General features: G+C 40.7%; 1 protein-coding gene across 1 annotated transcript in view; it reads right to left on the bottom strand.

Moving 5' to 3' along the window:
* Window positions 1–3557: 3557 nt before the first annotated feature.
* Window positions 3558–23219, bottom strand: part of SNTB1 (syntrophin beta 1) — a 206603-nt gene continuing 186941 nt past the window's right edge. Inside the window, exons 5-7 of the mRNA XM_019717404.3 lie at window positions 11767–11963; window positions 7529–7719; window positions 3558–4581 (exon numbers count right to left, since the gene is read on the bottom strand). Coding sequence (XP_019572963.2) covers window positions 4489–4581; window positions 7529–7719; window positions 11767–11963 — 481 coding nt within the window. The 3' untranslated portion in view covers window positions 3558–4488. The remainder of the gene's footprint in view (window positions 4582–7528; window positions 7720–11766; window positions 11964–23219) is intronic.

Here is a 23219-nt window from a genome sequence, read left to right as displayed (position 1 = left end):
AACCACTTTCTAAAAAACAAATGGAATGTGTGTCTACAGTGTATCTATGTTTGCATTTAGCATTTAGCACTTACAAATGGCCCATTCTTTGTTAACAGTTGTAGAATATTCTAATGCATAGATACGCCAAGATTTATTTAGTTCTAGATGGTCACATTGACCTGTTCAGCTTCTTGTAACAATGCTGCAAAGATGATCCTCTTACATTAATCTATGTGTCCTTGTGCAGTTGTATCTCTAGGATGAATCCCCATATGTCAAAAGTTACATGGATTTTTAAATTTTTATAGATATTGCCAAATTGCCCTCCAAATTATTGCTAAATACTATATAACTACTAATGGATGTGTAAGTGCCTGTTTTCCCATCGCTTTCCACCACTAATTGTTATGGAAAGTTTTAATCTTGGCCAATTGATATTTTAAAGATGAAAATGAGGAATTATAAATGTCCTATTTAAAGCCATTTTCAGATCATTTTATATTACCTAGTCATCCTCAGCCTTGATTTGTCTTTTTACTTGGGACACTCAGATGGAAAAAATTGGACTTTCAGTCAGTCTTTCTAGGGTAGAACAGGGTCATGATGACTGAAAGTTAGGCAGACATAAGTTTTGCTCTAAGAATTTAAGAACTTTCTCACAACTGTAGCCATCCAGCAGTGGAGCGGCTTGCATAAAAAAATAAGGTGCTCCCTCCCCCGGGAGATTTTCTATTTCTGCGGGAATGAGCAAGTACAAGGTATGTTCAGGAAGAGATTCCTGACTTTAGTGGACTATTATACAAGGTCAACATTTCCCAAAATGTAGTCCCATAGTATATCTGGTATGATTTTGGGTGGTACAAACTTTTAAAATTTTTTAATTGGTGTATATTCCTTTTTTATATGTATATGCTATGTTGCTATACTACTAACAAATCGTATACTAAGATACTAAGGTGGTATTGCTAAAATTATGAATAGACTTTGGGAAATAATGTGCTTGATGAGCTCTAAAGTCTCCTCAACACTGAGAGTCTACAGTTCTAAATATAATCTCAATACTACTAAATTTTTGAAGAGCAAACAGGCTTCTCTCCCCGAGTCTGTCACATTTATTACAAGCAATTTAAACACAACCAAGTCCTACAGAGAATGCAAGTATTTGGAGCTTGGTGTATAGGTTGAATCCCATGAAAACTTAGTTAAAAATGAGATCCCTGAGCCCCAAGTGAAGACCCATCCGGAAACTATACACACAAAAATACATGCAAAACAAAACAAAGCAAAATGCTAATAGCATCCCTTTTACCAATTCGCACCTTTCAAGGCCAATCTTGGAGGAAGGAAATAGTAGGCTGTGTCTTCACCCTCCCATGTCCCTCTGTGGCTCTCAGGAAACCACCAGCCAGTCCACCATACTCAGAGGTGAATATTTATTTAACTCATATAAATTTTACATGATACCCATGGTGCTATAAACATAGGCACATTTTTTTTAACTCAAGGTACATTCAAAAATTACTCCCTCGTCCCAGCCCATTGCAGTCCTCTGAACATAGAATATCTGATATTTGTAAAACAAAGGCCAGAACGGCCCCTGTACGTTAATTTTAGGAGAATCCTCACCATTAATGACCATCCCTTCTGACTTCAACAAAGAAGGGTCAACAAGCTTTTAGACAAAGGAGCATGCATTGTGCAGCATTTTAAGCCCATCAATTGATAGAATTAATTAAATGCCTCTGTCTAGGTATTTTTTAGTAGGTGTATGGTTTTGTTTCTCCGTTCAAGTCTGAAAAAAAAAAAATTGTCTAAGTTCCTATTGGCCTTGTTTAAATCCCTATGGGATGATTTAAAGATATCTCATCACACATATGTCACCCCAAAGAGCAAATGAATAGGTTCTCACTAAGCAGTTAAACATCATTCATTTGTATTGGTTTGCCCTGAAAGAGACAAACATGTGAATTTAATAATTAATTGATTCAAATAAGAAACAGACTGAGCACAGAACGAATTGGGCAGAAACAAAGTCCCCAAAATGACTCAGTTGATTTCATTAACTATACCCAGGCATGAACCAGACATATGAGTTTGTGTCATTCACAACATTCATAACACACATGACGATTAAAAGATCTACAGTGTAAAGTCATTGTAACTTGTTGAATTCAGAATGAGAAAAAAATGAGTGAGTGAAATTGATTCATCATATCCACTCTGATATGATACACTAACTTGGAAGAAAATAAAACGATTCATATATACAATTCTCTTAGTAAAATTTTCCATTTCTTGCTAATGACACATAATTCAGAAAATGCATTAATTTTATTCAAATATATTTTTTCTAAAATATAAATATTTAAATTAAATTTTTATAAATGCAGAGAATGTAGTTTCTGTCGATTTCCACCCACATCTTAATCAGTCCAAAACTTAAGTGATGAAGAAATAATATTTCTAATTATGATCATTTTAATGTGTCTATAAATATATAATAGGATCTTTGCAACTTAATTATGAGTAATTAACTCGTACTTCATGTACTACTGAGCACCTTAGATTATATATTGTTGAATTAAACTATTGGCATTAATATATGTATTTTAATATGTTATTTACAATACACAAGTATAATTCTCTTGTAGAGCAACATTCCAGTGATTTTGAAAATATATAATGAAAGAATGCAGTACAGTTTACAAATGCATCAAAGCTTTCCTAACAATAGCAGCCTGGGACTTCACTCTTCAGCATTTCAAAATAGGAAACCAAAAAAAAAGAGAAAAAAATCAATGTCCCAAAGCTGGTTTATATATATTTTTTTCTTTTTTTTTAGACACTAGCTTCACATGATGCTCTGTTAGAAAGGAGTTCTGTAGGTGAGTGTAGGGAATGGCACACAGGTTCCTCCCTTGAAGAATCACAACGTACATTAAAGTCTCTGAGGAGGCCTGCAGTTGTGAAATCTGTTTAACATTTCTTAGCTCAGTATTTAACAAACATTGTTGATGACCAAACCTGTTTCCACCCCCACAAAACACCTCTGGAGCTAGTGTTACATGATACATAACTTTGGGGAAACGCTGATCTAAAATAAAACATTATAACTCAATAAACACATCTGTCTGAGCAAAATTACATTCCTTTAGCACAGTTTCACTTTTTAAAGCTCTTTGCATAGGAATTTGCTAAAATATGATTCTGAAAAAACACACAGATCTGACCTAGCACATTTTTCTGTGTAAACTGCAGGGGAAAGAAGGGTTACAAATGCTTACAGAAGTTCTAGAGCTAATTTTCAAAGTCTGAGGAAAGTGACTCCCAAATTAAATACTAGGTGTATTTTTGGTGAATTTGTTTTGAAAGAGAAAAGCATTAAATCAGTAATATGCTATATGGTGTCTGAAAATATTCTTGTAGAAAAATATCAGGTCATTATATTATTTCCCTGGAATTCCCAAAGAGCTGCAGGATGCTATCAATAGATGTGATTATAATGCTGGGTCTATATCTAAAACCCAGCATCCTCCAGAAGTATATGACCTTGCTCTATTACTGGTTCAAAAATGCATGCATACAAGCACAGGCAGAAACAAGGGTCAATAAATTGCTCAGTGCGTCCACTGAAAACCACAAAATGAGGACAATTAGTTAACCCCACCTTAGTTGATTGTGTGTGTGTGTGTAATCAAAATGGCAATCTTTTAAAAAAATATCTATAATTTGCTTTCTATAAATAAAACTGTCAGTCTTGGCTCTATGACAGCAGACCTTGGTGTGAATGCAGCCCAGAATTAAGCTTCTTTCATGCACACCACTCTTCAGCAAAGCTTTGCAATTTGCAGTCTACTTTGGCTCAGTTTCCACCAGCTTACAGCTCAGATCAGTCTCCGAGGCTTTGTTTTAATTCCTGCTCAGGATATGCTCATGAGAACACTTCAGAATCTTTCTCCATTATTGAAAGATAATTCATTAAGAAAAAGTAACAGCTTCTTCACACTTAAATAAAGGGTGGCTTTCCATTTGAAGTACTTTTCTTTCCTTGCCAGCGAAAGTCAACTGAGAAGTAGGAGATAAATCACAGAACGAGGAGTCCTGGTTACTGGGGAGGAGAGTGGTGACAATGTCCAGTTTTCATCTATTCAGCCCTTGCTTACCTGGGGGAGCCAGTAGACTAGAAACTGGTGTAAGATCTGTACATGCTGTTCTAATGGTCACGCCCTTGATTGTCAGAAGCTATGCGGTGTATTTCCAACCGCCCTCTCCTCTTTACTGTTCTGAAAGACAGTTGTATTCTGATATCCCTTGTGTTTTCCTAGGGTAGCCCCTTGTTGGTGAAACGGACAGAGGAGTCTGGGACAGTGACGCAGTACTCTTGGGAGCTAAAGCTGACTGGGGCATACGACATCTGGTGCATTGCTCACTGCAAATGGTGTCTGATGGCCCACTTTCTGGTGGCGTCGCAGCCCTCCTTTTCTCAAAGGCAAGTCGCCCCTCTGTTCAGGCGACCAAGCCCAGTCTTGTAATTTTCGCTGACAGGAAGGAATGAATGATGAAAACGATTGGCTTGGGGCAGGAATGAAGGTCCAGTTGCTGAAATTTAAAAAAGAGGAGAGCATGAGAGATTTTTAAATTAATGCTTCATACAGAATAGCGATTTACACATCAAACGGATCTGTGTACTTCCTGCGTTTAAGAGTTAACTGGGGCAATTAATGTTTTTGAGTCCTTGCCCCTCGATGAGATTAAAAAAAAAAATAACTTTGAACTTATTCCTTGCATCTCATATATCTTTTTTTTTCTGAAATAGTTTCTGTGAAACGTATATATACCAACAGCATAAATATTGATGCTGTCCTTGGCTGTCTAAACCGTTTTCTTTCGGTGTCCCGTAGTGGTACTATTTGTGTTGGGATTAGATACAACATGGAGCAATGCTAAACTTCACATGTGAAGAGTAGGTTTGAGTCCTGGCTCTAACACTTCTTAGATGTAGACTCTTGAGAGTCACTTAAAATTTCTCTCGGTCCTATCCAACTCACAGGGTGATTCGTGTATTAAATGAGATACTGTATGTGAAAATTTCTTATAAACACAGAATCCATGCTGCTAAGCAGCGGTGTCCTCACTGCCCTGTACGATTGGATTGTTGTCTGCTAAGCCCCCTTCTAACGTCTCATCCTCCTGGTGTGTGCCTAGCAGAGCTGACACATTGCCAGAGCATAAGAGGTTGAATGTTTCTCGCCTGACCGAACTCAGGAGAACTGGGGAGTTGTTCCCAACTCTCATCTGCTGTCCCCAGTTCCATTCTAAGGATGACGGATGCTGCTGGAAAATAATAACCTGAACTTACAACAATAAGTAGCAAAGTTAAGGTTTTACACACCATGAACCAGGTACTGTGCTACATATTTTCTCTATGCTAGCTCATTGAATTCTCACAAAATCCCTATGAGGTAACTATTGTTATTATCTCTGATTGCTGTGGGAAACTAAGAGTTGGAGAAGTTAGAAAACTTTCTGAGATCATAGATCTTACCATACGGAGAAAGCCTGGACTCAAATGCAATTCTGATATCGGAGTCAGGGCTTAACCACAATTTTCTGTTACGCTAATGCAGATGGCAACTTTTGGAAGTTACCTTAAAGATGACCTACTTCAGTCCCTGTATTTTGTGGGTGGGGAGACTCACATCTATAGAAATCCAAGGACTTACCCAGGACAGTTGGTGATTAATTCCAGACTTAGAAAACATGGGGTTCTTATACCCTCAGTTTAATGCATTTCCTACATCTCTTCTCTGCTCCCCACCCCTACACCAGAAAAGCCTGGTGTATGCTTCCTGGTCTTGCTTAACTAGACACTGTGGGAGGTATCTCTGAACTTGAGCTTGTCAGCCTAGTATACTGGCAGCCAAAAAATCAGTCCTTCCTAAGTCTTCCAGCTCGGGCTGTAATTATAGGCAAAAAGGTTGACATTTGGACATAAGTGATTTTTGTCACAGGCAAAAACAGCCTTGAATTTTCAAGCCAAGGATACTTATAAAGCAGGAGGCTGGTCCTCATTCTTTTCCACTTCACTAGAGAGTAGTCACCTTTAGGCAAAAGGACACAGTTGGGTGATTGACAGAGCAGCAACTGAACTAGAAGCTTTCTTAGTAAAATCGAACTTCAAGTCACTTACTATTTCCAAACTGGTTCTTCAGGCTTAACTTACTGACAACAAGAAACCCTACAACACACCGCAGATCCATTTTAAAAGTTAGAAACATGATGAGCTGGAAAATGCTCTCCGAAAGTGAGTTCAGATCAACTCGGCCACAGGGTGTGGTCTTAGGAAGAAATCTGGGGCTGTGTTGGGGCTACTAGTATTGCATGTTCTAGACCAGTGGTGCTGGAACTGTAAAGGCCTCTACACTCTTTTAAAAGTGTGGTCCTGGCCCTTTCTCTGAGCCCTCCCCCACTAGGTAACCCTGAATGGTTTTCGGAGAATTGAAATGAATGAAATAACGATGGAGAGATGGGGGTTGGCAAAGGAGAGAATGTGGAGTCCAGTAGCCGAACTGAAATCAATGATCAGATCTTTAAAACTGAGATTTATCGCTGCGTGTTATAATATTCCCCATCCCTGTCCTCAAGTGGAAGGCAGTGTTTGTTCACTAACCCAGGACTAGTTATTAAGCCAAACAGAGACTACTTGTTACAAAAAAATCAAGGTCCTCTTTGAAGTTCTACAGTCTGCAGTTTAAATGAGATGCTCAGTCTTCCTGAGAAATGTTAAGAAGTACACTTGCTAGAAAGTAGAAGAATGTGCAATTCTCGCCCTTTGGTGGAACTGAACTAATTTCCTTTTTCATTAGGGTAGACAGCAATGATCACAGGAAGCCATGAATTTAAACACAGAGGCTGTTTGCATGGATATGAAAAGTATCGATGTTTCCGTAAGTAACAAATTCATTAATTTTGTTGGACGTTATTTAACATTAGCCTCCAAATCCTGGGCTTTTGTCTGGCACTGTCTCCGCGTGGGTAGAGGGGAGGGTTTCTCTGTTCCCCCACTGCCGTTTCCACTCTGCCTCTAGTCCAGCCTCTCCCACACACCTCTTGCTCTCTGTGCTCTGTTCCTCTGAGACCTTTCAGCGGGCGTGACTGTGTCTTTTACATCCCTGCACCCCTGACACCTAGCACAATACCGACGTTACATCACAGGCTTGATACTTTCAAAAATAAAGGGCATATTTTGAAGCTGGTGGGAACCTAGCTGAGAAGAATTCCATGCCGACTTTGTAAAGGATTCTTTCCTTTAACTCAAATATTTCTGTAGTGTTCCAGTGGACAATCAGACCAAAGTTACACACTGAAAAAAAATTGGATCTGGTCGCTGTTTCTCAAGGAGCGAATAAGACGTGAATCTGCAAGTACTTAGTTAATCGGCAACTGGTAAATAAATACAAGGCGGCATTATGTTTGTGAGCCATTGTAGGTCATGATGCATCATGACATATACGAAATCACACTTTGTACAGGAACGTGCACTTACAATCTCTCCATCTTTGCCTCCAAAATCTAAATACAGCATCCTTATTCCATCATCTGAAGACATTTTCAGCTTTTCATATGGAGCTTGTATGATTGTCTTGGGAAAGGCACCCTCTTGTGGCTCAGTGGTAACAGAAAATCCATTGTCATAATGTATGGTCAAGCGGCACTCCTGGTTTTTGTAGGTGCAAGCTGAGAGAGAGAGAGAGAGAGAGAGAGAGAGAGAGAGAGAGAGAGAGAGAGAGAGAGGTGAACAATGGAAGTCAATCCGTTTTCCCAGGCACTTAACTTTTAGGTCTCAGTCCCAGAGGCCAGCCACAGATTTCTTTCTAAAGTTAAAAAATTAATAATTGTTCATGAAAATATTCCCCTTAGATTGCTTTTGATCTTGTAATTTAACTTGTTCTGTGAAACTAAAGGAAATGGAAAGAAATTCAATTTGCTGTGATTTACTGAATTTTATCTGGGCTCTAGCCCTGATCTGATCATCTGACAACCCACAGGCAGATACATGCACTCGCCTTCCGATGGCCTTGTCTCAAGAGGGGAAACGCTGACATCTGACTCTGATTTAGGGCAAGCTACCGCTGAATCTTGATTCTCTCTCTCTCTCTCTCTCTCTCTCTCTCTCTCTCTCTCTCTCTCTCTCTCACACACACACACACACACACACACACACACACACACACACAATCAGTCAATGTCTTGTCTTCCCCCTGGTGAAAAAGCAAGCATTCCCCCCTTTATATGACCAAAGTTAACAAATGTAACACTCCTAAGAAGTCAGGAGTGGGTAATTCAAAGATGATCTAATTTCAAGAAAGCTGAACAAAGCTCATTTACAAGTAGAAAGGGGTGCCTTTTGAATTTCCCTGATGATCTGATGACCTTGGGTCCTGGAAAAGGTGCTATAGCAGATCGATGTCAGATGTGGCACCTTCCACGAAGAAGGACATTTCCTCCCCCTGCCCAGTGTGGCATCCAGGAATGGTCCACACGCTGCCCTCTGATCCAAAGGAACAACACTGAAACCTGTAGCTCAGGTTAGGTGCCAGCTTTTCTCTGTGGTCCTCACTGCGTTTAGAAAGAGACCAGTGCTTTAAGCTTATGAGCTGGTTGGAAGGACAGCCACCAGAATCCAGGTTCCCATTTAGGAAGACTAGTGAAGGTTTAAAACCCTTGATAAAAGAGTTCCGGAAAAGGTTATTAGATATCAGATTCGAGTGGGTTTTATTTCGTTTTTTTGTTTGTTTGTTTGTTTGTTTTGCCTCACAAAACACACCCAGGCAAGTAAATTGGCTCAGGCCTGTACATATGTCTGAAAGCTTTTTAGGGATACCAGGGTGTTTTCTTTGCTGGGCATGGGGTTTGGGAGGAGTAAGAGTGAGGGCATTATTGATTAGACTTGCATTAGCTCAGCTTATAAACCAAACTGAATTTTACCTTGCCACACACTTCTGAAGCAGGACCTTAGCTTATTATAGGTGAAACAAGCAACGCTCAGAGGTGAACGTGTCACAATCCGGGTGATTTAGATTTCAAAATTCAAGTTCTTTTCCACTCTGCCACGTGTCTTTCTCTCACTCTGGTACTCAGGAGATGGAGGGATACGGAGAGGGACCTTGGAAGGAGTTTCTCAGAGTAATCACAGTGGGATGGAGGAGACCTTCAGAGGGTGGGGGAATAAATAGGGCTGTGTGTCTGCCCACAGAATGAGGCAGCTTCTACCTGAAACTCTGGTTAAAACATATACCCCCCTTCCTCCAACTTACTGTGGCAACTTTCGACTTGGAACTAAGGGCTGATATTTTCCTAAGGTGCATTCTCTAATAGGTCTTTGAGTCCTTCTAGGCAAAGCCAATCGATAAATCTTGTTATCCTCTCGGAAGGGTCCTAGACCTCTGCCACCCCTCCAGTCCAAGGGTGACCGAGACCAGTAGCAGAGGTGTAGTTCTGGCTTCCCAACTTGAATCCTCATTTTTGACACTCATCGCTTCTGCCACCTGCAGAATATGTGGGTGAATGGGCTCTCAACTTGGGTTTCACTGTTTTTCCTTCCTCGGTGTTTGAACTTGGAAGCTATGCCCTCAGATATTCTGACTTCGCTGCTTGTGATTCCTTTTTCTAGTTGATCTCAAATGGTATTCGATGCCTTTATATAATGGCATCGGTTATCTGAAAACGTTCTCAATCTTCCCAGGATAAACTGAAAACATTATCAACTTCGTTGAAGCCCCAAGTTCATTAAAACATAAGCCCCTTTTCCCCTAGTTTTTCTTGCCGTACAGAAGAGGCCTAAAATAGTAAAGCTTCAATGACACTCCAAAAAGGTTTTCAACGATGTTTGAAAATATCAAGGGGCACTAGTTCGTTTCAGGATAATTTCTAAAAGACATTGATTATGTTGCAGATGCAGCAGGAATTCTGCAAAACAACTGGCGTTTCATTTCGTGTTTGCACAAGTAGAGGAAATATGGAGAAACCCTGCTACAGGTTGATGTGTGTCCCATCTTTCGAATCCTCCTGGTGCCGGAGGAAGCTGCACCCTAATGCAGCACTACTCACGGAGTGGTCCACCAACCAGGAGCGCCAGCACCACCTGCTACGGTCACTAGATAGAAGTTCTCAGGCCCCACCAGGAACTGTGGGTCAGCAATCTGAAGCTCTTGAGGGTAAAACTGAAACACTTTGTTGTTTTCAGTGGGGCTAAAGTTTGGAAACACTGTACCTAAGATGACATGTGGGAAATCCTGCTCCTCTAGAGTAAAGCTGTACCATAGGGCATTCTACAATGCTGGAAATGTACTAGATCTGCACTGTCCAATGTGGTAGCCATTAGGCACATGTGGCGATTGAGCACCTGAAATGTGGCTAGAGCAACTAAGTTGCTTATTTACATTTGCATTTAAATAGCTACAAATGACTAAAGGCTAGCATATTGGATAGCATGGGTCTCTCTATCATCCAGCATCAATTTATGCATCTGTGTATCTATGTAGGTATGTATGTATGTATGTATGTATGTATCTATCTATCTATCTATCTATTGATCACCTATCTATCATCTCTGTCGTGTACCTATCTGTGTACCTTCCTCCCTACCTGTATGATTTAGACAGTGGCATGAAGATTACTTATCACAGCAGTCTGAAAAGAACTGTTGTTTTGGATCAGTGGCCTAACAGTGAGAAGTTCCGTGTCTCTGTAGACACTGTCGTGAATGAAGGACTTTAGAGAGACACAACATAGCGTTAAAGGCAGTTTTGTTGTTTGTTACTCATCTGATCTTGGGCAAGTTACTTCACCTGTCTTGGGAATTTGCTTCCTGATTTGTACAATTCGGTTGACAAGGGAATTGTGACGATTATAAGATGAGATGAGGCAATGTCTTGTGGCCCAGGACACCCACACACACCTGGATGGTTCTACAAAACAAAACAGCATCTACACTGATATTTCTATTCCAAGTTATTTCATTTTTAAAATATTAGTCTTGTCTCAGTTAGCTGATTTCAGGAACCAGAAAGGGCTGTTTTGCACAGTATGAGAAACAGAGACAGTATGTAAAATGTTTGGTGCTCAGGATATCGTCACTCATGTAGTATGAAGGGTTCTTCCTTCTACACGCACACGTCTGACTCCTCCTTCCTCAGAGCGCTACGTGAATGTGACTGCACCATTGCACGCTCCCTCCTTCCTGTCTGCGTCTCCATGCATCCCCGGGGCAGAGGTGATGGGTGATTCTTCCCAAGGGTACACGCTTTGCTCTGCTCACCCTCACCCACATGCCTTTGGTTCCCGCTCTCTTTCAGAGCCTGGTGGTCCAGTTTCCTGATCAAATTTGCGAGCTTCCTAATATATTTCCGATAATTTTATTCTGTGATAAATGATTTAGAATCAAGTTCTGTTGCTTCTTACAAGAACCCTACTTGCTGTGCCGCAAAGTTCATGCCTCCAGGAAGCTACCCAGGGGTTACAGGTAGAAAAATGACATTCAACGAGCTAAGTTACCAACTTTTCTCTGAATGAAGGTGGGATAAGGCTTTTCACAACCAAACCCTCAGGTTCCATTTTCCTAGGGCATAAGGTGTGCCTTAACTTAGAAGAACTGAGGTTTACCGCTGGAACTTTACCCCCAAAGGCCAGTAATGGAAACTCCTCTGAAGCCAGAGTGGAGCAGAGGGTGCATTCTTCCTAGAAAGAGGGAGACATCGGGACCCCGTCGCCAGCTGCGCTCACCAGTGCTGACTTCGTTAATGAGTTCAGCTGAGTTGTGGCAGCCCTGTACTATGCTCCTTGTCCAATGAGAGAGGTCCCTGCTGATTTCGGCCCTGAAGACATGTGTTTCAATCCCCTGCCTGGTACCGGTTCGTGTTGCAAAAGACAGATCCACACCAGCCTGGGGTGATCCTTTCCCTGGGCCCGAATGGACCAACCTGTTTAGAGAGAGAAAAAGATACCGTCAAAGTGTAAACTACTTAATTCACTGGACACGTCACCTGGTAAAAGCCCCTAAATTGGTGACTTGCTCTCTGTCATTCTGATCTGAAACCCAAGGCCCCGTTGTACCCTCATGTTCACCAGAGTTTTCTGCCATCCCCTCACGATGGTGGAGTGAGATTAAGAAGTTTCCAAAAACTGTGCATCTGCTCGAATATGCAGGGCCATTGAATAATGTGACTTTAACTACAGTTAGACACACTCCGCTGTGCTCACTCATCCAGAAAGAAAGAGAATTAAGTACATGAGAGAGAGGACAACTTAAATAATGTGTGAAATTCCCCCCACCGTTCCTTTCCTGGGCATATGTAGGTCCCAGTGTGAGCATGAGAAGGGAAAGGAAAGCTACTGTTTCCTGGGTTAGACTTCATCCCCGTTTCTTGCAGTTGGAGCATCTGGCTACATTGCATGTACGTCTGAGTAGGCATTTTTCAGGCACATGCTCTCCAAATGCAAGCAAACAACCTTGGGACTCCGTTGAAGAGGTAGCAATCTGTGTACCTGTATTACAGCTTGAGAAAGAACTGGCAGTGCTGGACTTCTTAAGAAAAGGAAGCAAATTGTACTTTATGGGAGACGTAAGGGATTTTCAAGAGCGATTTTCACTGTACTCATTGTTCACACTGATTTTACAACTTATGAGCACAGGACGTGATGCCCACAGTAAATATTTGCTGAAAAGCCAGACTTTGCGGAGTGCAACCTTCTGAGCAGCCATTGGCTCCTACTTCTCACTTGTTTCCTATAAAATACACTCGGATCTCTCAGGCTCTCTCCGACTTCTCAATATCTCAACCTCCTTTTGGGAGAGACTATCATATCAATAATTTGCAGGATAGCGAAAGTATAATTTAGTAAATGTTACTGCTCTCCAGGGTCTTTGCATTTTCAGCCTTATCTTTTAACACAGAAAGAAACACTTTACCAGTTGCTACAGAAATTTCAGGTGTGTCTATTCGCTTGGTGGTTGGGAGAATTATTTTTTTTTAGGTAAAGCACTTGTTACCTCTAGATTAAAAACTGCACAAAGGAAATCCCAAAGCTTATTTTCTGTTGTAAGCTTAAATATTATAGACCAGAGTTATCAGCTGGAAAAAAAAAATATTGTAGCCTGTTGAATTTCTAGCAACAAGCTTGCTGTACAACTCTTAGGAGCTTTTTTTACTTATCAAACTGGAGGTAGTAGTTTGCAGTGCCAACTTGAAGAAAAACATTCATTACAAATCCCTTGGGTTGTAAAATCTTGGAAGATAGAGAAATTCCTGAGAGATAACAACTGTTGGCAAGAATGTGGAGAAAAAGGAACCCTTGTACACTGTTGGTAGGAATGTAATTGGTACCACCATTATGGAAAACAGTATGGAGTTTCCTCAAAAAATTAAAATTAAAACTACCATATGACCCAGCAATTCCACTTCTGGGAATGCATCCAAAGGAAGCAAAATCAGTATCTCAAAGAAATATGTGTACTCTCATTTCATTGCAGTATTACTCACAATAGCCAAGAAATGGTCCATCGATGGATAAGTGAATTTAAAAAAATGATACACATACACACACACACACACATAGGAATATTATTCAGTTTTTAAAAAGAAGGAAATCCTGCCATTTGCGACAATGTAGATGAAACTGGAAGAAATTACACTAAGTGAAATAAGCCAGACAGAGAAATACCATATGGGCTCATTTATATGTGCAATCTTAAAAAAAAAAAATTAAAAAAATTAAAAATCAAATTCACAGAAACAAAGCATAGAATGATGGTTGCCAGGGGCTGGAGGCTGTGGGAAATGGGGAGCTATTATTCAAAGGGCACAAACTTTTAGTTATAAGATGAATACGTTTTGAGGATCTAATGTATACCTTGGTGACTGTAGTTAATAATACTGTATTGTATACTTGAAATTTGCTAACAGAGTAGATCTTAAGTGTTCTCTCACACACACAAACACAGTGTAACTATGAGGTGATAAATGTGATGATTGGGGTAATTATTCCACATGTATATCAAATCATGTCATTATACACTTTACACATATATAATGTTATTCATCAATTGTACCTCAAGATAAAAAAATAATCAAAGATAGAGAAATTTCATGAATCTCATTGAAAGGAGTCTAGGACAGTGTGAGAGGAAGTCTCCATGGGTGCTCACACACAGGAATTTCACATGTAGAGACTGAGTCTACTTCGGCAGGAGGGAGAAGTGAATTTTGTAATGAGAAGTGAACAAAAGGGGCTGAGAAACCGACGGAGGTTTCAAAATCTCGGTGAGGGTAAAGAAAACAAGCCATTCTCAAAAGCCCAGTGTAGGTTTTTAAATGGCTTGAGGGTCAGGTAAAAATTTATTAAGAAAGGTATACACAAAAAGCACAAATTTATATTGTTTTTTCTTAATTGTTCGAAAGTATTTTTATATTCAATGGTGTTTAAGTTTTAGAAGCTCTAATAAATCTATCTAGTTCTTCCTTTGTTAAAATCTTAAAATCGGTATCAGGTTGGCATCTCTGACAGACTGCACGGTAAACTGATAATTGACATAGCTTTGGGAAGCATAAAAACCCGCATTAGAGCCCCATTCTGAAGAACCCTACCTCATAAATAACTGTGTAGGGCAAATGAAATACTCTACGTAGGGTGCGTGGCATAGAACCTAGCATATTGTTTGTACTCAGTCAGTACGATTTCCATCCCTTGCCTCTACCCTTGGTTTTCTTATGTTAAAAGCATAATTCCTGCCTCATGATGTGAAAACACTATTCAGAGGAAGAGTCCTTCAGATGGGAGAGTGAAGATCCAAATGAGGAAAGGTTCCCTAAAGATGCCAAAGACAACCTGAGCTGCTGCTTTTAGATGCCTGTGGTCCAAGAAGGTAAGGAAGCTCTACGTCTCCAGGCTAACTGTAAGATGGACGGATGGCTGAAAGACAAGGTAACTAAATTCGTGCTTTGCTGCTTGATGAAAAGAATGCTTTTGAGATCTGAGCCTGAGTAAGGTGCGATGGAAAACCAGAAGGGAGTGGCATTTGGAAGAGAGCATGCTTCTGCTTCAAAGTACTCCAGTCCTTGCTGGGAAGACTGCACACCAAGGTACTAGAAGGACTTAGTATGTAAGTGAAACTCAGGGCCATGGGGATCTTTGGGAAATCAGGGAGAGCAAGTGAGCGGTTGGAGGACTGGGAAAGTGGAAATTGTATCCTGATTTTCAGAACATGGAATAAAGTAGATTCTGTGACCCTGTTCTCAGGTGAGGTTCTGTATTGGATTTTTTTAAGTTACCATATTTTACTTTCGAAAAGAGGAAACAGTAGTTCATGAGGGTCTATGTGACTTCCTTATATACAGCTGTGTCATTCACAAACAAGATTACTAGAAAAGTAATAGATGAAGTGAATATTCAGAAAAAAAATGTATTGACAGTTTCTTGTAATATTCATTTGGACTTGAAAGAAATCAATATTGGATTCACAGCTTATCAGTCAGATGGGTACTGTGTTAAGTAACCATAAGCATTAGGAGTCAATTCAATTAGGTATGAAGGTAGAGTTGTGGCCTCAGATCTACCCTGTTAAACCTTTTTAAGGTTTTTATTAAAATATAGCTAACATACAATATTATATTTATTTCAGGTGGGCACCATAGTTATTCAACATTTATATACCTAAAGAAGTGATCACCATGGTAAGTCCAGCAACCATCTAACACGGTACCACCTTATCACAGTATTATTGATTGTATTCCCCACGGTGCAGTGGAAGACCAGAAATGAGTGGCATTGGAAAGACAGCATCCTTCTGCTTGAAAGAACTCAAATCCTTGCTGGGAAGAGTGCACACCAAGGCACTAGAAGGTACATTACATCCCTATGACTTGTTTGTTTTCTACCTGGAAATTTGAACCTCTTATTCCTCATCACCTTTCCCCCCCTTTTAATTTTTCAATTGCAGTTGACATTCAGTGTGATTTTATATTAATACCAGGTGTACAGCATAGTGGTTAGACATTTATATAATTTAAGAAGTGATCCCTCTGACTAGTCTAGTACCCACCTGGCACTATACATAGTTATTACCTTATTATTAACTATATTCCCTCTGCTGTACTTTATATCCCATGACTATTTTGTAACTACCCATCTGTACTTCTTAAGGCCTTCACCTCACTCTGTGAGGTTTGTTGTTCATGGGTCAAAGTTGACAGCTCCTGGGTAGGACGACGCTGTGGAAACAAACTTGCATAGCCGTCTGCTGGAGCTCGAGACCAAGCATAGCATGATCTCCTCAAGGTAGGTGCCCCTCCTCTGGACTCCCACACATTATCAATCCATGGAGGCCATTGTTTTAAGAGGACCACCTCATCTTCCTTACTAGACCTTGATGGCCTTCAGGGTAGGAGTCTTGTCCCATCTCTCACGATTCCATGGTATCTAGCATCCTACCTGGCACATGTTAGGTGTTCTGTTCATGTTAGCAGAATAACTGCATGAATACAATTTTTCAAAATATTTTCAAAACACGTGTTTTAAGTTTGCAAAGGAAAATGCACACACACACACACCAACACACACACACATAACACAACTGACCTATTTTGACATGTTTTAATATTTGGGGCCAGTGAAAGTCCTCCTAATGGAGTCTTCATTTGCAGACCACATTTGAGAACACATTACCGTAGCCAGATTCTGGACATTCAGTACCAAGTAAATGTCAACTGGACATTAAGATGTTAAAAGTCTCCATTTCGACATTTGAAAAGGTAAGGGCTAAGGATAGAATCAGTCCGCCTGAGTTCTTCCCATTTTGCCAGGAACAGGCTTTTTATATTCCTCCCAAGATTCTTCCCAAAGACCTTTCCTGATCCGCAGTCTCAGGAGGGACTCAGAAATAGCGATTATTTATCTTTCAATTATTTTACATTTTCAGCTATTTATGTATCCTTAAAAATATGACCATCTGTCTCTTATCTGCGGTAGGAACTAAACTATAGCCACCACGAAAATGCTGTCTCCCAAGAGAAGATAACTTTCTTACTCAGCCAGAGAAAAATACTGGCACCCTGGGACAGGCTTTCAAGCTGCAATTCACACCCAATTTCTTAGTTTTATCTGAAACTGCTTGAGAAACCCAAGGATATGCTTCATTTCCTGGTTACAAAATTCAGATACACATTCCCATGGATAAACCCATGGTTGGAAGCAAAGTCACCGACTCCAGCAAGATTTTACATTTCCTCTTACAAAGGAGTGTGACTAAGCAAACAAATGAATAGGACCACATGATATTAGAGAGTGGCCCCAAAAAAAGGAAGGCACAGATATGAGCAGACAGGGCAGAGTTAGATACCCCAGATGAGATAGTTACCAACTGTGTGACCTTAGCAAGTTTCTTAAACTCTTCATGCCCCAGACTCTTCAAATGCAAACTGGGGATAACAATATGCCTGCCTCATGGTCGTGTGGTGAGGATGAAATAAGTTCTATAAACACTGCCTGGCACAATGCCTGATATAGATTATATAGTAATATCCATTATTATCATTAGTTCAATTAGGGCAGGACTTTTAATTTGATTATTCCCTGCTGAATGTCTAGCACCAAGAACAATTCCAGGCACACGGCAGGTACTCAGTAAATAGTTGTTAAATGAATGACTAAATGAACAGCTGGGATACAATGAGGACTTATTTTCCAAGGAGTATGTAATGAATGACCACTGTGAGATACTGACTTCTCTCCCACCCTCAGTGCCTCAACCACATGATACAGTAGCTAATGTTAAATCCAAAGAACTTGGCTTCACATTCACTAAATGCTAATTTCCAGTTAAATTCAATGCTGAAAAAAGTGATCTCAATAGGTAACTAGGATGAAATGTTCTAGGCGTTCAGCCTCACATCCATTTTCTTCTTTTAATCTGTTTCCTCTTTCCATCTCTGGCAACTGGTGTTTTCAGTAGTGACTTGTTTATTTAGGCAGTCAGAGTTACCTTTTTTGGTCTGAGAGTAGAAGGTGACCATTTTATCAAAAAAAGTGAAAGTCATTAAACTTTCACATTGGTGGCCAGCATGGCTCCCGAGTACATTTAAAGAATTATATATAAATGAAATGGGTCTCTAACCCAGATACAAAGAAATGGTGAAATGTCTTAAAATTACTTCAAATGCCCAAAGTGGTGGATTCCATGCGGCTCAGCATGGCTGTGGGATAAGTACATTTTTGGGTAAAATTCTTTGTCGAAGACTTGGAGGAACTTGGTGGTAGAAATACTCATTCCTACAGGAGGCCAGGCCTAATGTTTCTCCATCAATAACTGAGGGACTAGGCCACATAATGTTTCTGGAGCTTCGACTATGCCCCTTTGCCTGACTGATTTTGATAAAAGCAAAAACTAAAACCTGTTTCACAAGGTATGCTGAAGCACTAATTTAATTCTGGATGGGAATTAGAGAATGTTGCCTAAAACGTTCCATACAAAAACATTATTATTAATATCCTTAATTAAAACAAAAACAACCGCAGCACACCAGTTCAGCCAAATTAGTAAAATTACATATTAGGTAACTGGGTTGCTAAGCAATATTGCATCCTCATTTTACTTAATTGCTGGAATTAGCATCTCCCAACTGATGCCACAATGCAAGCTACCAAGAAAAGGAAAGAAAAAGCAACTAGTCAGATGCCTTAAATGGTCTGGTGCTCTCGAATACTCTCATCCAAAGGCCACCCCTAACGGAGCCCAGCAGTCAAGAGCCTCTAGGAAAGAAGTGAGGAGAAAGAATCACTAATAAGGACCCATCTGTCAGGTAGGAGGGGCCACCCAGGTACCAAACCCCCTCAGCCAAGACTAGCCAAACAATTGCCTCATTTCTATCTTCTAAGCATCTGTCATTTGGATAAGGCAAGGTCCCATCTCCAGGAAAGCTGACATTGCTAACAGGTATTGACTATACGCAAAGACCAACTTAATAGAGGAGAATGAGCAGCAAAAGAGATGGGAGCCAATTTTTGACTGTTTAATGGTATCACTTGGGTAGATTTCCGAAGACAAGTGACTGTCCTCCATACATTCTCTGTGGCCTCATGACCTTTCACGGCCAGCTTCCAGCAGTAGTATGGAGGAAGGAAAGTACTAGATGCCTACTAGGTGAAAGTTTGCATTGATACTATTGTGTAGTCTCTACAATGACTCTTCATAAAGTGGTATTATGGGTTCCACTTTACCAAAAAAAAAATAAAAAAAAAAATCCATGGTTCTGTGTGGTAGCTGCCTAGGATCACAGAGTGAGTGTCCAGAATTTGAACCCAGGTCCATATGACTACAAAGTCTATATTCTTTCCATCACAGCAGGAAAAGGGGCCAAACTCCAGCTTGTCAACTGCAGGTCGGAAGAAAACTGAAGTGAGAGAGTGTAATGAAGAGGTCACGTCATCCACGGCTTTAAATTACCCACGCACTTTTCTTCTCCAAGAGAACCAAGACTTATGTTCCGACAGATACTCTCACATCACGATATTCCCATGTCTTGGGAAATTTTTCCTTTGAAGGTAATAGTCTTTGTGTTATTTAGCGGTCTTAAAGCTCTAATTTTTAAATATGTTCTTTGAATTTTCTGGTTATCTCTTACCTATTCCCGTATCCCATCTATGCTTTATATAGTTCAACATGTATCACAATGCGTAAAAATGTGTATTATAATAAGGCCTTCAGGAGCTTCAGGACAATTAAAAGTAACTATTTTACTGGGAAAATGAAACAAGGAGTGAATAACCTGAACAATTAGCTCTTATGACAGTTGGTTTATTTTTTTTACAGCGGTACCTCGGTTTTCAAACGTAATCCGTTCCGGAAGACCATTCGAGTTCTGAAACATTGGAAAACAGCCAACACTAGGCCTCAGGATCTTGCAGTCAGCGGAAGCCTTGTGACATGTTCCACTTCCCAGGTGTGTTCGAAAACCGAAGCATTAACTTCTGTCTTTACAGCGTTCGTAAACCGAAATGTTCGTCAACAGAGATGTTCAAAAACCGAGGTACTACAGTATTCCCCTACCATCAACACAATGTCTGCCCCTAATAGGAGCCTTTTAAGAGATCCTTAAAGTGAACTGAACATTCTTGCCCCAAGGAGGAAACCATCATTAGGCTACCTGCCTGCGGTGTTGTTTCAAGTAGCATTCAGAACTAGCGTTGTGGTGTGAGTTGCGGGGTTCCAGTCCCCCAGTTTTCACCTCACACCTCCCTTTCCCTACAAACAGACCAACAACTCTTCATTAGCCCAGTCCTTGTATCTCACTGACTTTGATTTAAGACACCAGGAGTGCCTGATAAACGCAATATTACATGTAGGACCAAGTATGTCCAATTATCCGTCATTCACATATTAATTTTAATGATGTTTTCCAATCTTCACAATTGCTAACATTTATCAATCACTTATTACATCTCTGCCATAGGCTAAGCATTTACATACACTGTCTCAATCGATCCTATCAATAACTGCATGAAGCAGAAGGTACTATCGCCACCTTCATACAGATGCGGAGACTTGAATTCAGAGATTAATGTTTTGCCCAAGATTACATTGTAAGTAGACTTCTCAGGATTCGACTGCCGGTTTGTCTGATTCCAAAGTCCATGGATCTCCTCTCTCTGCTCATCTCCCTCCCCCCAGTTCTGAGCGGCTCCCAAAATGGTGTCAGGAAAGGCACGAGGCTGGCAGTTGGTGTAATCACTCAGTACAGTGGGACAAATGGAATGGACAGGTGTGTAGGAGAACCCCACACTTTACAGCTGGACACAGTGTAGCTCCTCGGACACGTAAATCCTTTTGCACTGCCCATGGATAATGCCTACATTCCCTAAGAGTGAGAAGGCCTCCCAGGCTTAGTGGGAACACCACAGGCTGCTTGCAATACAATGTTTGACAAATGCAGTTGGCCAGACTTTCCCTGTGGAAAGCATTCCTAAAATTACTGAGGCGGGCCTGAGGCAGCAACTCCTTTTAGCACCAAGAAACAGGTTAGTTCCTTCGGCACCAATAATTATGCTGCGTGTTTAGTAGAAATGCTCAGTGTCTTTGGCTCCCAAGTGGTGTCATAGGAGAGGGGTGGGCATTCATCTGTTCCTCTTTTTCAGCTACCCCAAACCCTTCCCTCAGGCCCACAGGTCAGAGAACGGGGCTCAGACCAACATCACTCTTCACAAGCTCTGTGCTTCCAAACCTTTCGCCAACAAACTGGGTGTGCAGAATTTCTGCGTTATATCTCCCCTCCTCCAGAATTCCAGAAATAGTGTGACCTTAATCCTCGTTCTCTGTAGGCCCATCTCGCTCGCCAATTATGACAACAGTGACAAAAAATAACCAACACACTTACTCCAAATGGGCAAGAGCACCTTTTTTTTTTTTAATGTTCAGCAACATCAAATAGGCTTTGGATAAGCAAAACAATGTGTTCCCAAGGATTCATAAAAAGCTGAGGGATGAGAATCGCTAAAATGATGACATGCTTGTGACCTTCCTGAGTGCACTGCTGTAAATGGAACGACTGATGCATGTAGCACCATTGAAGCTTGTCAGTGGGAGAGGTGACTCCTCGTAAACGTCTCTGCGTGGCGGCCAACACCAAGAACACGTGAGCATTCCTGGGGCGACTGCTATGAGACACAATCAAATATTTTATCTTCCAGAAAAATATAAATTAGATGTGCCTGGGCCCAAGGGGGGTGGGGGGGGGGCGCGGGACCTAAACAAATCAACTAGGAACTGTGTTTGAGGGAATAAGTCGATTTTGGAAGAAACCTGTTTCCTACTAGCTAGAGTCCCAGCCCGTTCTTTTGCAACAAAAAGGAAGATTTCTGACATTCTGTTCAGGGCTTTCCCTCACTGCTAAGGTGACTGATAGTTGCCCAGTCCTGCTACGTGCCAGGCATTATGCTCGATAAGCCTGTATTTAGGTCATTGCTATGGATTGAATCCTACCCGTCCCCACCCCATCAGTCCATATATCAAAGTCCCAATTCTCTATGTGACTGTATTTAGAGATAGGGCCAATAAGGAGACCATTAAGGCTGAATGAAGTCATGAGGGCCTGATAGAATTAGTGTCCTTGTAAGAGTCACAAGAGTTCCAGTTCTCTCTCTCCCCAATGTGTACAAAGAAGTCACGTGAGCACACAGCAAGATGGTGGCCATCTACAAACCAAGAAGAGAGCTCTCACTAGACACCCACCGTGCTGGCACCTGGCCTTGGACTTCACCCTCCAGAATTGTGAGAAAATAATTATCTGTTGCTTAAGCCACCCAGTCTATGGTATTTTGTTGTGGCAGCCTGGGCTGACTCATGCAGTCATCATTATTTAATTTTCATAATCACTTTGCAGTAGACGTTACAATTAAGTTGTCAGGAGAGCTAAGGAAAGATTTATGTTATACACTTAGCAAATTCAAAGAGCCACTAAAACTCCAGGGAATAAGAAAATGCTCCTGGGAGGCTGCAGAAAACAGTGATTAAGAAGGTGGACTCAGAATCAGAATCTCAGGTCTCTCTTGCTAGTGGGTAAGTTACTTTGCCTCTTAGTTCCTCAGTTTACTTGTCTGTGAAATGGGAATAAATCCTCAACCTCATAGGGTTGTAAGGGTTAAATATAGGAACGCTGAGGACTACGTTTGCCCAATACTTGTTCAAAACATGTTTTCCTGACTCCCAACCTGGCCTGCTGAGCCAGAATCTCTAGGCAGGGTCCTCAGAACAGGAATCTTCAATAAACAGCCAAACTCTGATAGAATCATGGAAAGCACTTGTCCTTGACCTAGTCTTCCTTTACAAAGGTCATCTTACTGGTTTATTACTGTCTGGTCTACAGTAAGTCCTCACTTAACATTGTGCACAGGTTCTTGGAAACTATAACTTTAAGTGAAATCAGGTGTAGCAAAAACCAGTTTTACCATAGGCTAATTGATATACACAAATATGCTGTAGGGACTTAATTCTTGTTGGAATCAGTTAGCTTATGGTGAAATTGGTTAAAGTTGCAGTTTCCAAGAACCTATAGACTATGTTAGGTGAGGACTTAACTGTATTTGCAAATGGTAATCGCACCCAGGATGATTAATTAGTAGATACCCTAGATTAAGCTTTTAGAAGACATGACTCTATATCCATAAGTAAAAATTAAGCTGCACATTTA

The sequence above is a fragment of the Rhinolophus sinicus genome, chromosome 6 (genome assembly GCF_057876585.1).
Source record: "Rhinolophus sinicus isolate RSI-liver-muscle chromosome 6, RSI-T2T, whole genome shotgun sequence".
Taxonomy (NCBI): Eukaryota; Metazoa; Chordata; class Mammalia; order Chiroptera; family Rhinolophidae; genus Rhinolophus; species Rhinolophus sinicus.
This window is presented reverse-complemented; position numbering and strand designations above follow the sequence as displayed.